The sequence below is a fragment of the Rousettus aegyptiacus genome, unplaced genomic scaffold (assembly GCF_014176215.1).
Source record: "Rousettus aegyptiacus isolate mRouAeg1 unplaced genomic scaffold, mRouAeg1.p scaffold_m13_p_8, whole genome shotgun sequence".
Classification (NCBI taxonomy): Eukaryota; Metazoa; Chordata; class Mammalia; order Chiroptera; family Pteropodidae; genus Rousettus; species Rousettus aegyptiacus.
The window spans coordinates 67,462,877-67,476,465 of NW_023416311.1; the positions used below are offsets into that span (position 1 = coordinate 67,462,877).

The 13,589-nt window shown below is 33.8% G+C and overlaps 1 protein-coding gene across 1 annotated transcript in view; it reads left to right on the forward strand.

Annotated features, from left to right (window-relative positions):
- AP3B1 (adaptor related protein complex 3 subunit beta 1) overlaps positions 1 to 12,488 on the forward strand; it is a 206,305-nt gene extending 193,817 nt beyond the window's left edge. Inside the window, exons 26-27 of the mRNA XM_016118856.2 lie at positions 99 to 237; positions 11,767 to 12,488. Coding sequence (XP_015974342.2) covers positions 99 to 237; positions 11,767 to 11,920 — 293 coding nt within the window. The 3' untranslated portion in view covers positions 11,921 to 12,488. The remainder of the gene's footprint in view (positions 1 to 98; positions 238 to 11,766) is intronic.
- The last annotated feature ends 1,101 nt before the right edge of the window (positions 12,489 to 13,589 follow it).

Below are 13,589 nucleotides of genomic sequence, written 5' to 3' on the forward strand. Positions count from 1 at the left end.
TTGAAGAAAGCTTTCGAATTTGGCTATGAGCTTAAAATTATTTTAATGTGATTTTCATAAAGAAGTTAGTAAAAGGTAGCCTTCTTTTACTTTTACAGGAATGCTAACAGGAATGAATGAAACTTCTACTATAATCATCATTGCACCACAGAATTTCACGTCCTCTGTGATCCTTCAGAAGGTTGTAAATGTAGCCAACGTAGGTGTGGTTCCTTCTGGCCAAGATAATATACACAGGTAGGTTCACCAACACGTGATATGGAGATAGCTTGTATACATGTATAAATTTATAATTTTCAATTCATAGTTTTCCTTGGAAATAACTCCTAAACATATACATGCCCCCCTTTTCTGATGCTATATTTGATTGATTGGTTTTGGTTAAGGCCCTCTTCCCTATTTCTTATAATCCTTATTAGCACACTGTTATGGACTATCCTGAAAGATACAGAGAGTATACCAGCATTTTATAAGAGCTTGATGATTTGTAAAGAAACCCTTTTTAAGAATTGATCTTATTTCATCAGATTAGGTAGATTTCCAAGAAAAACTGTTTTGTAAAGTAGTAGAGTTGGACTTTTTTACTTGAAAGAAGGGAAGCTTGGGTACTATATACAGATTTCCTTTTGATAGCAGTCCCCTAAGGCTGCTTCCAGTAATAAAGAGCTGCTAGAAAACCAGCATAGGGCCAAATGCAGCTTCTGGTTCATAGACCAGGAATATCTTCACCACCAAGCATCGAAAGCATGAGATCCGAGCCATATGTTTTTAAAGGTAGCAGAAAATGTGATTAATATGTCTGTCCTCTATGTATTCGTATGAATGAATGCCAGTGGCTTGAAATGAAAGTAAAGATAAAAATGATTACCCCTTAAACATGCAACTGTTACTTAGTCCTCTGTGAGCTTAAGGGAATTCATTGCAAACCATCTTTAACTCCTCTGCCATTCCACTGAAATGTTGTACTTCTGCCATTTATACACACACGTGTGTGTGTGGGGGGGGGGGGGTGGGTGTGTGTAAATTTAAAATATAGAGGAATGCCTTCAGACATTTAAAAAAAAATTTTTAATACAGGGGAAAGAGAGGCCTCATGTAAAGAGTATGGCAGGCGATATAGGGTTTAGACTCAGCTCTGCCATTACTGGGCTCAATAATCTTGGGCAAGTTATAACTTCTCCTTATGGACATTAAGTTCCTCATCTGTTTGGAAATGGGTGGCAGGGAAAAGAAGGGGATTTGAAATGAAATTCTGTGTTATCTATGGAAGAATATTGAACTTGACGTTAAAAAACTGAGTTCAAGTCTTGATCTGCCATTATCTAGAGTTGCCTGACTTCGTCTACAAATGGTGACAGAATGAAAGCTACATGTACTAGTCAAAAAAAAACATTTACCTTGTTCTTTTGGGGGATTTTGTTTTTTGTTTTTTGGGGAGTTTTTTGTTTATTTTTGTTTTTGAGAGGAAAGTCCTTAAGTAAATGGCTCAAGAGGTCCGATAACTTCCATTTCTTGATTTATGGCAAGCCCTATCTATCTCACATAGGGTGATGATAAAAGAATAAAATGGATATGAGGTCATCATGCTGGTACCATGGAAATACAGTTATCTGTCAGTTAATATTGTTCAATAGGGGGAAAAATGAACAGAAGACTTTTTAATGAAAATATTTTGGTTCTTTTCCTGTTTTGTTTCTGCTTTTTAAATACTTTTTCACTTCTTGGGTGATTTTCTCGTTTTATTTATGAATCCTTTGAATTATTTTAAATAACCAAAATATCATACATCGACTGTAATTTTTAGCTTATACAGTATGAAATTTTACCTGACACATCTAGTGTTCAGTAATACTTCAGTCCTATTTTAATATGTTCTTTTGTAAAGTACAAAAAGACATAGGGTAACACTGGGAACTTCTAATTTACTTTTTGTTTTGTTTTGTATGTGGGTTTTTAACTTTTCTGAAAGCAATGACAGCTTTCTAGATTTTTATTTCTGAGAAAAAAAAAATAGCAAAATTACCTTTCAAAGCCAGCTAATATGAAGGGTATTTTCCTCTTGGGAAATAGACTAAAAAAGACACTTAGCATAGTTGCGTAATTCTTATTAAAACACAGTTTGCCTGTAACTTGTTTTGGTAGTTTGGAACTTAATGCCTCTTCAGATGATAAAATTATAGTCAATTCTCAATTATCCATACTAATGCAGACAGACACACAACTAAGAACCATGATATTTGGCTTTGGCATGCAGAGATGGTGCTCAAACTGAAGCATTTGTGGTCCACAGTGTCTTAATGCTGTTCTATCAAGCCCTATTATCAGCAGCCAGCCTGGTGGTTGGCTCTGTAAGTTAAGGGAGGAGCCCAAGTTACTACAGAGTCAAAAATGAATAAAATGCCTATATGTAATCAAAAATAGGTTGTAGTATCTTAACTTGCCTCACAAGCCTCATCATACTTAATTGAAAATGTTTTTACATATATTTTTATAGTTAAAGTATGGTTAATAATAATGTTCTAAATTTTAGTAAGCTTCCAGGTAAGTATCTAGAGTTATTTGTATTTTTCATACAGAAATTGAAAAAAATTGTTATTCTGCATATGTAACATTTTGCCATTCTTTTATACTCAGTAACAATTAAAAATAAAAATTGTTAAAATCTGTACCAATGCCTTTCTTAATTTCATTTAAAATGAAGTAACAATTACCGTTTATACTATAACAGAAATTTACACTTTACCACTTTGCTGAATTATGTTTTTAACAGTAGTGTTCAATATTACATTACCCTGTGGTATTAATGAGTTTATATATCTAAGTTTATATATTAATTGTTAATAAGAAAATTAAAATCTCTGTGAGATTTTTGAGTGGCTCCTTAATTCCTCTGTGATGGTTTCTTTTTTGAGTGCATGAAGAGTAGGACTAAAGCCATTTCTGTATTTATTAATGGTACTCCATTTAAGATTACTTTAAAAAACAAAGATAAAGCATTTTGACTTAGTATTTTAAGATATTATAAATTTCAGTTGAATAAATTATTCTTGGCTGGCCTATGTGCTACTTAAAAATTTTAGGATCTTTTATTTCCAAGAGGGCTTTTTAATAAACATTATGCTTTCTGGCCATTCAGTGAATTAAGTTCCTATTGTCCAGTTTGGGAATAATTATTTTTACTACTTCCATATTTTGAATATTTTTTACATTAAATATCAAGTGAAAAACACGTAATATAAGAATTAGCTAAGAAAAAGTGAACTTCATTAATATGCAGAACTGTGTAATAGTATAAAGTAGAAATTTTGATGAAATACATAATAGAAAATGGCTCCTAAAACATCAACAGAAAATGGCCTCCATTAAGAAAAAGTCAGTTAAAGGCTCACAAGTTTTATGGAATTCACTTCAGAAACCAGGAGCATTTTCTATTAGTTAACTATTTTTAAAGATCAATTGAGAAAGCATATCTGCTGTTAGATTATATGGCATTTAGTTTAATTTTCTAAATGAGCAATGATATCAGAAAGCCAACCAGTATACTATTAAAAGACTTTGTTTTCGTTTCTGTGGTACTTACTTGCCGATTGGAAAAGCTGTTCTGTGCGAGCAAAATCATCTTACTGAGGTCTACAAAGCCATAGTCATTGTGCCAATCTGCTGTTTTCCAAATTACAGTCACCATATATTAAGAGTAATGTAGAAATGTGAATCAAAAAAATTACCAAAAAGCACTTTTTGTAAATAGGCGCAGCTCGATATCTTAATGTCCTGTGTTAAATATTCAGGGTCAAAATATATGAGATATACTATGCATTGTAAAAATCTTAAAACATTACTTAAAACATTACTAATGAACTAATATGTAAATAAAATTATATACAAAGAGCAGAATGAACACTAGTAAACTAATATATGAATGGACACAAGATTTCATGTTTTAGGAGAGGAGATAGACAGGCAGTGGGAATCCTATGCTTATCCAGGGCCCGGAAAGATTTTTTATGCTCCTCTGAGTAGGAAATCAAGTAAGTATTGATGAAGGAGGTTCGTATTCAACAACAGAAATAGATGTACCCAGCAATTGCATTTCTGGGTATTTATCCAAAGAAAACCAAGACACTAATTCAAAAAGATATATGCACCCCTGTGTTCACTGTGGTGCTATTTACAATAACCAAGCAACCTAAGCGCCCATCAATAGATGATTGGATAAAGACGTTGTGGTACATATATACAATGGAATATTACTCAGCCATAAAAGAAATGAAATCTCACCATTTGCAACAACATGGATGGACCTAAAGGGTATTATGCTAAGCAAAATGAGTCAGAGAAAAACAAATACTGTATGATTTCACTTATATGTAGTATCTAAAGAACAAAATAAACAAAATGAAAACACATTCATAGAGACAGAAAACAAAGTGGTGATTGCTGGATTGGTGGCAAGGGGATTGGGTGAAAAAAGATGAAGTGATTAAGCAGTACAAATTGGTAACTACAAACAGTCATGGGGATATAAAGTACAGCATAGGGAGTGTAATCAGTAATATTGTAATAACCATGTATAGTGCCAGGTGGCTACTAGACTAATGAGAGGATGACTTTGTAAATTATATAAATGTCTAACCATTATGCCATACACCTGAACCAATATTCTATAATATTGAATGTCAACTCTAATTGAAAAATAAAAAATTTTTAAAAAGAAACTAAGACGTATTTGCTTTTATTACTTGTTTATCTTCTAATAAAGATACCAGTGTACAGTGACCTAAAAGCAGAAAGCTGAACATCTATAGCTCCAAAATCTCTCAGGTTTACTTTTTTATTTTATTTTATTTTATTTTTGTACAAAAGACCCATGTGGGAGTTTATGTAAAACTCAGATTCCTGGGCCCACACCCCAAAACTCATATTCATTATATCTGGGACAGGGCCCAGGAATCTGCATATGAGCCAATACAGCAAGTGTTTATACAGCAAGTGTTCCAGAGTTTACACTCTGAGGCAGCCTTGTATTATCAAGTTAATGATAGCCATATGCCACATTTTAAAATATATTTTTCCTATATTTATATATTTCCTTTTTACCGATTAGTCATTAAGGGATACCTATAGTCAAGATTTTTTTTAGTTTTTCTTATGTCTTCCAATGCGCTCCATCAAGAGAGTATATTATTATAATAGTAATATCTATGAAACAGTCTTAGACTGTTGTCTTTCAGCAGTCTCAACTATTTTACATTCATATACAATATAGTGTTAAAAAGAGTTGTCATACTACCTACGCATTTGACCCTTTCATGAACAATAAATTGACCCTGTAAGGGGAGAATGTGATATTTGAGTGAAAACAGAAAGCCTTGTCTCTGCAATGATTCTATTTTAGTTCTTATTCAGTAAGACCTTGAAACATTAATTTGTATTCAGTATTTATATTCCTTCCCCCTCTGTATATCTTAATCTATGGTTTGGATTTTATCTACCTTGTCACTTTTTTAATTTGCAAGTTTTGAGCAACTTGTGAGTAATTAGTAGAGTTGCTACTTAGGTCCTTAACTATTAGGAAAGTCCGGTGCTATGAATGGAAAAGTGTATCCATAGCAACCTGGCAGTCAACATTTTAATTTATCAACACATTTGAAGAGTTTATTTGTTTCAGGTTTAAAATAAAAATTTTTATTTAATTAAAATAGATGTAAAGAACAACTTGTTTCATTTCTAGGCCTTAAACTCATGATGGTCCACAGTTATATACATGTGTAATGATTTTTAATAGGAGAAATACTGGTGTGTAGTATTGTTTCCATCCTAAAATATCTATATTGTGTAACTCCAATATTTCTAGAAGATGTTTGTGACAGATTTCATTAATGCTGGAGTTACAAACAAGAATGGCATAGTCACTTCTTGGTAGGTTATTTGATCTTTCCGTTTCTTCTCTTCTTAGGTTGACCAACGTTTGGGTTACTGTCTTTGTTAATTGTTTTATTTTTTCCCTAGTCACTGGGTAATTTTAAAAGAACATAATGGAAAACAATAAAGTGATGCCTTGGCGCCCAAATCTTATAAGCCCTGATACTACAGTTTCCATTCTTCATCTATCTTAGAACAGAATTTTGTATAAACAGTCATTAATATGAAGGTACCAGGTTTTGTCTTTTCTACAATATGGCAAATTTGGGATCTCAAACAGGACTAAGGATTTGTGGGACCTATTTAGAAATCAGAGTTCTTTCTCAGGTTGGTGCTCGTCCACTAGAGGACAGCACTGCTTTTTATCTGACTGCTTTGATCTCTGCAGGCTCTGTGAGCAGCATTTCATTGAAAAACAAATGTGGACCTCAGTTAATTTTTACACGGAAAGCATATTTGGATATTTCAGAAATAACCAAACTACACAGCCGATTTTTGCTTTTAAAAATTCTTGATCTAAGTTATTTTTAATTTCAGCACTTACGAGGTAATATTCTACTAAGCAACAGTTTTACTAATAGGAATATATGACTTTTCATGTAAAAATGAAAGGTATTCTTGATGACTTTCCTTCTGGGTTGACAATTTTATAAGGAATCAAAGAGGATGGGGTAAGACTTTATTTGTTTTACAATTTGGTTTTCTGTTGTTAAGCCCCTCTCACCCCACCCCCACCAAACGGACAAACCAAAAATTCTCTGAAATAGCTGGAATGTTTCATGTCTTCTTTGAGAAAATGTGCTCTGATTTTTTAGCTTTCCTATACAAAGAAAGAGAATACATCATTGACCAGAGAGTATGGGGAATCATTTTTTTATACCATCTCTAAAGATTAGAATAGAAAATAGAGAGTCCTAAATTGTGATGGTGGCTTATTTTTTGTTTCAACTCTTCTCAACAGAATGTCAAAGGAAAATACTACAATATTGCTGGTTGATTTTTTAAAAAATAAGACTGAAAAATACATTGCTTTAGATAAATTTTCTAAACTTGAATCACATGTAAATGTATTTCTCAAAATTAATTCAATAGTGTGATGGGCTTGAATTTCAAATACAATTTTGTAGTCAATAAAATGGAATTTTTTACAATTTATAAATTCTCAGCCTGTTTAAAATGTTCTGTTATATTAACTCAAAGTAATAAGGATTTATTTTAAATTCTTTGGAAAATAATGCTTCAAATGACCATGCTTAGATATTTGATGTTAGGAAACTTATTCAAACTAGTATTTCTTACATATAATCATTGTGTGGCTTCATTACACATTTGTCAACTTTGGACTAATTATTTTTATACAGCTAGGGCAGGGCACTGCATCTTGTGATCGTCTTTCTTACTAATAGGATTCTGTCTGCTTCAGCAGGCAGTAATTGAAGGCTTCATGTACAGGGTAGGAAAAAAAAAGTTTTAGCCTGAGTGGGCCATTGTCACAGCTTCTGGTAACCAGTAGAACAGAAAACACAAGAAAATTGAACTCAGAATAGAAAAATCAGAAACCAGGAAGACTATCCAAGAGAAAAAAAAAAGCATGTCTTAGAGCTGTTGCATTAAGTGTAGCAAATATGATTCTGTATAAAAAAAAATTTATGTTTGTGAATACGCTGGAGGTTGATGCAACCTCTCAGATAAATATATATATTTTTCAATTCATGTTCTCTTATTAATATTTTAATTGTTAAAAACAATTCAGTTGTGGAATCTTTTCCTTCTAACAAAGAGCATTTATGGTCTATAGCTAATTTCTCACAAATCTAAAATAAAAAAATGTGGTTTAAGTGCACAAGGAAATAAGTCCATGTCTTATAAACAGCACATTTGTTCAAAATCGTTATTATTTGACTTGTTTTTGTAATTCTGTCAATAGTCAAGACAAATTAACTTTTTTGAGAGGGAGGGTTTATACTATCATTTAGACTTGGCAACCAGTTTATTTTGTCTTTTCTTTAATCTTAATTCTTATGGGCTTCAAAGATTAAATGCCAGTTGCTTGTGATAATGGACTAAATTTTTAATAAAATGAAATACATATATATCCAAAAAGTTTTACCTTCTCAGTTGGTGGTTACAAACAGTGAGTGCTTGGTGGTGAGATGAAAATGAAAAAATTTTAAAAATACCTAGATGATATCTATTTAATAACACGGAGCCCGTCGTACATAGGCAATACATCTTTAACTGTCGTCCATTTATTTGTTCTCATTTATGGTGTTACTGGTGTTTGAAGGTGGTCAGTCTCCTTCCTATTCGTCCCTCCCTATGTTACAGCTCCATTCAAGAAGGTTTTATATTTTTCATTGCTGGTGTCTCTTTTGAGGGAGTGGATGGTGGGAGGTGTTTAAAATATTTTAAATCTTTAACAGCAGAAATTAAAAAAAAAACATGACAAAGCATCATGCAAGAGGATCCTTTGCATTATAGAATACTACAAAATCAAGTACACAGTTTTTGACAGGAAAAATATTCCTTTTTAAAGTTTTCAGAACATTAATAGGTTATATTCATATTAGGTAAGTAAGAAAAGCCTTAATGGATCTATTGACTGATTAAAAAAATATTGAGTGTGTTTTTGCATATGTTAAGAGAATGTGTATGATCTAGAATCAGAATGTTTGGGTTCAAATTCCCCCTGGACCATTCACAAGCTGTGTGTCCCTGAGCAAGTTTCTCAACTTCTGTCGGCCTCGGTTCCCCCATCCGTAAAGTGATCTGTTACACAGAATCAAATGAAATAACACAGGTGAAATACTTAGCACCCGCTGCATACAGCACTTAATAAGTGGTAGCTGCTATTATTGATGATGATCAAAAACTTCACATGCCTTCTGAAAAAATTGTCAGAGTATGATCTTAGTTTGAGGCCAAGAACAGAGGTTCTGATGCCAGCTATTAAATTTAATATGTAAGTATTTGACCCAAGCTGTCTTTATAATCAATGTTTATTACATCCAAAAGCTAGCTCTTTCTTATTTACTAACTAGTAAGTAGTCTTTCCATAACTATCTTTTAAATTGGGAGGTACAGGATTAATAAATTCTGAAGAGTGGCATTTGCTTTCCATGGACCAAAACAAACCAATTGTGATCATCTGTATTCAATTAGATACATCCTTTTGAACTATAAAATGAGAATATCAGAACATCTGATCTTGTAATCTTCTGCTTTAAAACATTGCTCCCACTATTTGTGCCTACTAAGACATAGAGACCTATTTAAAAGGCAGTAGCTTTTACATCAGCTAACAGATTTTATTCCTAAAATGATTTACTTCGTGTGTTTCCGCTGCAGTGTAAGCAAATGCCTTCTTTCTTTCATGCCCTATTCTTTACAGTATTGATAATTTTGTAGTAATAGGATTTCAAAAACATGTACAAGACACTAATTTTAATTTTTGTAAACATAGTTACATCAAAATTGACGTTTATGTGTCCTGAGCTTGTGTTATTCTAACATTAAATTTAAGTTTTTAATAGAAAGGAGATAAAATGTGCCTTGGGGCTATGTAACCCTGAAATTCAAACAGTGCTTTTGTGTTCCTGTTCAGACATAATTTCCTTCTCTATGGTCCCAAGGCACGAGCATTAAGTAAATAAAGGGACTAATAAGACTATTGTTTACATAATTATAACCCTGTCCAAATAGGGGCCACTGTAGAAATATTTGTTGAATGAAGATACGGTGATGACCAAACCTGTGGAGGAAGTTGCTTGAGTGGGACAATAGAGCTACCTAGTATTATTTGGCGACATGATTTAATAGAAATACAGAAACAGGATTCTCCCAATGAAGCATAGGACCTCAAAATTTTAGACAAAAGAAATGCACAAACCTGCAATGTTGATAGAAAAGAGAGGTCATTTTGGGGTTGGTAAGCTTTGTGTTCTCTCAAAGATGAAATTGGGGTACCCAGTTCCTAATCTATTGTGTGGCCATCTGAAGAGCAGATGGGTATGTATGGTAAGAGCTTTATAATACCTCTTTCAAACATTGGTATGATTTCTGTTCCGAAACTGGTTACTTAAAATTGTTTCAGTAGAAAAGCTGCTTTGTTGGATGCCTTGCAAGCTCTCAGCATCTTTGGAAAGAGTAGCTCTCCATGTTTGCAGACAGCACACACACAAATGGCTGGGAAGGCTTCTAATGTACTTGATCAACAACCCATTAGCTAACACTTTAAAACACAACTTAAAAGTGTTGATAATATTTTCAATTTAGTAAAATTAGCATATTTGTTTTGCTTTTGATGCATTATTCTAATTATTGTTGGAAAACTGATTTTCATGATTCTATTTAGGCCAAAAATGGCTTGTTAGGTTTCAAAAAAAAAGAATCTAATGTTTTATGAGATCTTGATGTCATTTCAAAAAAAAAAAAAACTCAAAAAAGAAATTACTTTTCATTTAAAGAGAATCTGCTTCCTGCTTAAGTGGCTAATATTTTAATTAAGTCTGGAGTGAAGTTTTTCTGAGAGTCTCCTGATAAACTCCCTCTTTTATGTTGATGGTAATTAAACAGATCCCTGAGGACACCATGGGCTCTGTGCAAGGCCCCTGCTAATTGTCAGACATGAGACACTGACCAGTTGGTTTGCTCTTGAATAGTCCGCAGCGTGCTGTCAGCGCGGCAGTTTTATTTTTATGTATTGTGAGCTGTTGTCAGGGCTAACTGGGTGCCATTGTGGCTGAAGATGTTGCGCAAATTGAGGCAGATGGCTCAGATTCAGACACGTGTCATACAGAAAGGGGAAAGGGGATTGGCCCTGCAAAGTGGGGTCATAGCAGGTCACAGACCTGCTCTACACTTGTTAGTGTTTTCAAAAGCTCATGTGCAGCAACTTTGTTTTTCTCCAGTCATCCTTGCAATCAAACCCCCTGCCCACCCCCCCCACCGCTCCCCCACCCCGCCCCAAAAAAAGTGTGTGGAACATGCTCTATGTGGAAAATGGAGGCCTAGGAGGGTACCATCCTCTTCCTCCATGTCTCCGGGGCTCAACTGTGCATGCAGAATGAATTAGCAGGATTGACAGAAGTTCATTGTGCCTCCAACGGCTTTTCAGTCAATTGCAGTGCTTAAAAGGCTAGTTTTGCTTTTAATTCCATGTAATTAGTAGGTTCTTCATGTCTTGGAATTTAGTAATGGAGCTTTAGACCTCAAGTTTCCCCTATTCTAAAACAAAAAAGAAGCATCTACTATTCTAAACATCAAAAGAAAATTTTTAAAAAGGGAGTGTGATGTTTCACTTGGCTGTCACGTGATATTGTTACATGTCATTATCAACATTAGAGATTGAACTTGAATATTCTAACATGCGTAAATTCATTGAAACAAGTTTTATAATGTACGTTAAATTATCTAACTTGCATAATCATTTCCAGATACGAGGAATTTAAAATTTCATGCTATTAACATGTTTTAAAAATAAAAATATAGTGCTTCATTTTAAATGGACCTGTGCATGGTAAAATGTTAAGTATCAAAGGAGTGAATGATTTCCAATTTATAGGAATAGAGAATTATTCACATGCATCTATTCAAACTAATAAGTAAAATAGACTTCCTTTTCCTGTTCTTTTCTAAAGATGCACTAAAATTACCTGCTTGTGATACGCATGGTGCTGGGCAGTTTATTGATTTTTTTCAGAAGAATGCTTGGCTTTGGGTTTTTGGCAGTAGGGAGCCTGTAATAAATTATTGAGAAAAAAGAGTTATTTTAAACCTATTTGAATTTATGCTGTCTCCTTCTCCCCCCTCATGATAAAAGATCTCTCTCTCTTTTTCTTGCAGGTTTGCAGCTAAAACTGTGCACAGTGGGTCATTGATGCTAGTCACAGTGGAACTGAAGGAAGGCTCTACAGCACAGCTTATCATAAACACTGAGAAAACTGTGATTGGTTCTGTTCTGCTGCGGGAGCTGAAGCCTGTCCTGTCCCAGGGGTAACCTGCTTACATCTGGACTTCAGAATCTGGCACACAACAAAAGTGCCTGGCATCCACTACTGCTGCCTTTCATTTATAATAATAGCCCTTCCATCTGGCAGTGGGGGAAGAATACACTCTTGACATTCTTGTCTCCTGCTTTAGAATGCTAGTGTGTATCTATCATGTATGCAATACTTCCCCCTTTTCACTGTGCTAACCAAAGAACATATATTTTACTGTCAGTTATCAACTCTTGAATCCATGCGGCATTTTCTCAACCCTATACTTCTGTCCTTTCCATCTTCCTTCTCTTTTTCAATGATGATAGACATGAATTAGATATTTAAAGTTCATTGGAAATCATCTTCCTCCCTGGTAACCAAAAATTAGCCTAGAAATAATCTAAATGGCCTCTCAGCTTGGTATGTGAAAACGGGATAGCATACTTTTTAGAATTAAATGCTAAAACAATAAGGTCTCTAAAATTTCGTTCTGTGAATTTCCTGGTATTGTAATTGGTTATTGAGAACTGTCATCATGAGATTATCTCTGAATAACAGGATGAATAAACTGGCATATGAAGAGCATTTGTCTTTTGCATTTTTAATGAGAAATTGTTTCTAATCCTGAAGTTTATATGCTGAGGTTTCTTTATTCTAAAGTATTCTACATTATTGCAGAAAAGCAATGGGGTTTAGTGGAAGAAAAACCACTTTCAGACCAGGTAGATTTTCTAAATTTGTTACAGAGTAGTTAACTATAAGAAAAAAAAATTTGGTGTGTGTAATCTTCATGTTGCAAAATAAAACATCTCTTTACATGTCATTTAGATCTATCAGTAGAGATCTCTTTACAGGGCCTATTACACCTGCTGAATAAATTCTTTGAATCTCATTGTTCCTTTGTAGAGCTTGATGCCCAACTTCGATGGACTGAAATGCCTTTGGTAACTAATATAAAACTTAATTGTAAAAATCTTAAAACAAGTTATACGATCGACATATTAGCACCATTCCCTAGAGTGTTTATTTTATTTGAAAACTTAGACAAGTTACTATTTTTATTAAGATTATTCTGTAATCAGAAAATTTCTTTTTGAACCACTCAAAATTTTATTTACCTTTCTGACACTTAATGAGTAGTAAGTTTTAAGATAGTATATGCTAGTTAGTTCCCTTTGTATAGAGAGCCACATAATGATTTTTAAAAAATAAAAAGGAGAAGATGCATTTATTGAAACATTGTAGATCATATAAAAAAGGTAAAAAAAAAAAAAAAAACCAGGATGAAACATTCTTGGGGTATACATATTGAGAAGAACGCAACACTGGAAAAAACTTATTTAAATTTTCAAGCTAGTGAGTTGGAGAGAACAAACAAAGTTGTTAGATTTCCCTGCTCCTGAAATACCGCAGTGACTCTGAGTGAAGAGGCCTACGGCAGTGAGGTCGCCGCGCTCTGCGCTACCCCACTCTGGAGCCTCGTACGCGGCGAAGACACCGGCACCAAGAAGCTCCTCTTCCACCGCAACCCATCGGCATTTCTATTATTAACCCTTTTTCTCAGAGCTTCATAACTTTGGATTTGTAAGTCAACAACTTTTTGAAACATATTAGTTGGCAGGCTAATTACCTGTTTTTCTGAGAAACATTTGTACTTACCCTCAGAGCAGAGGGAAAAGTGCATGT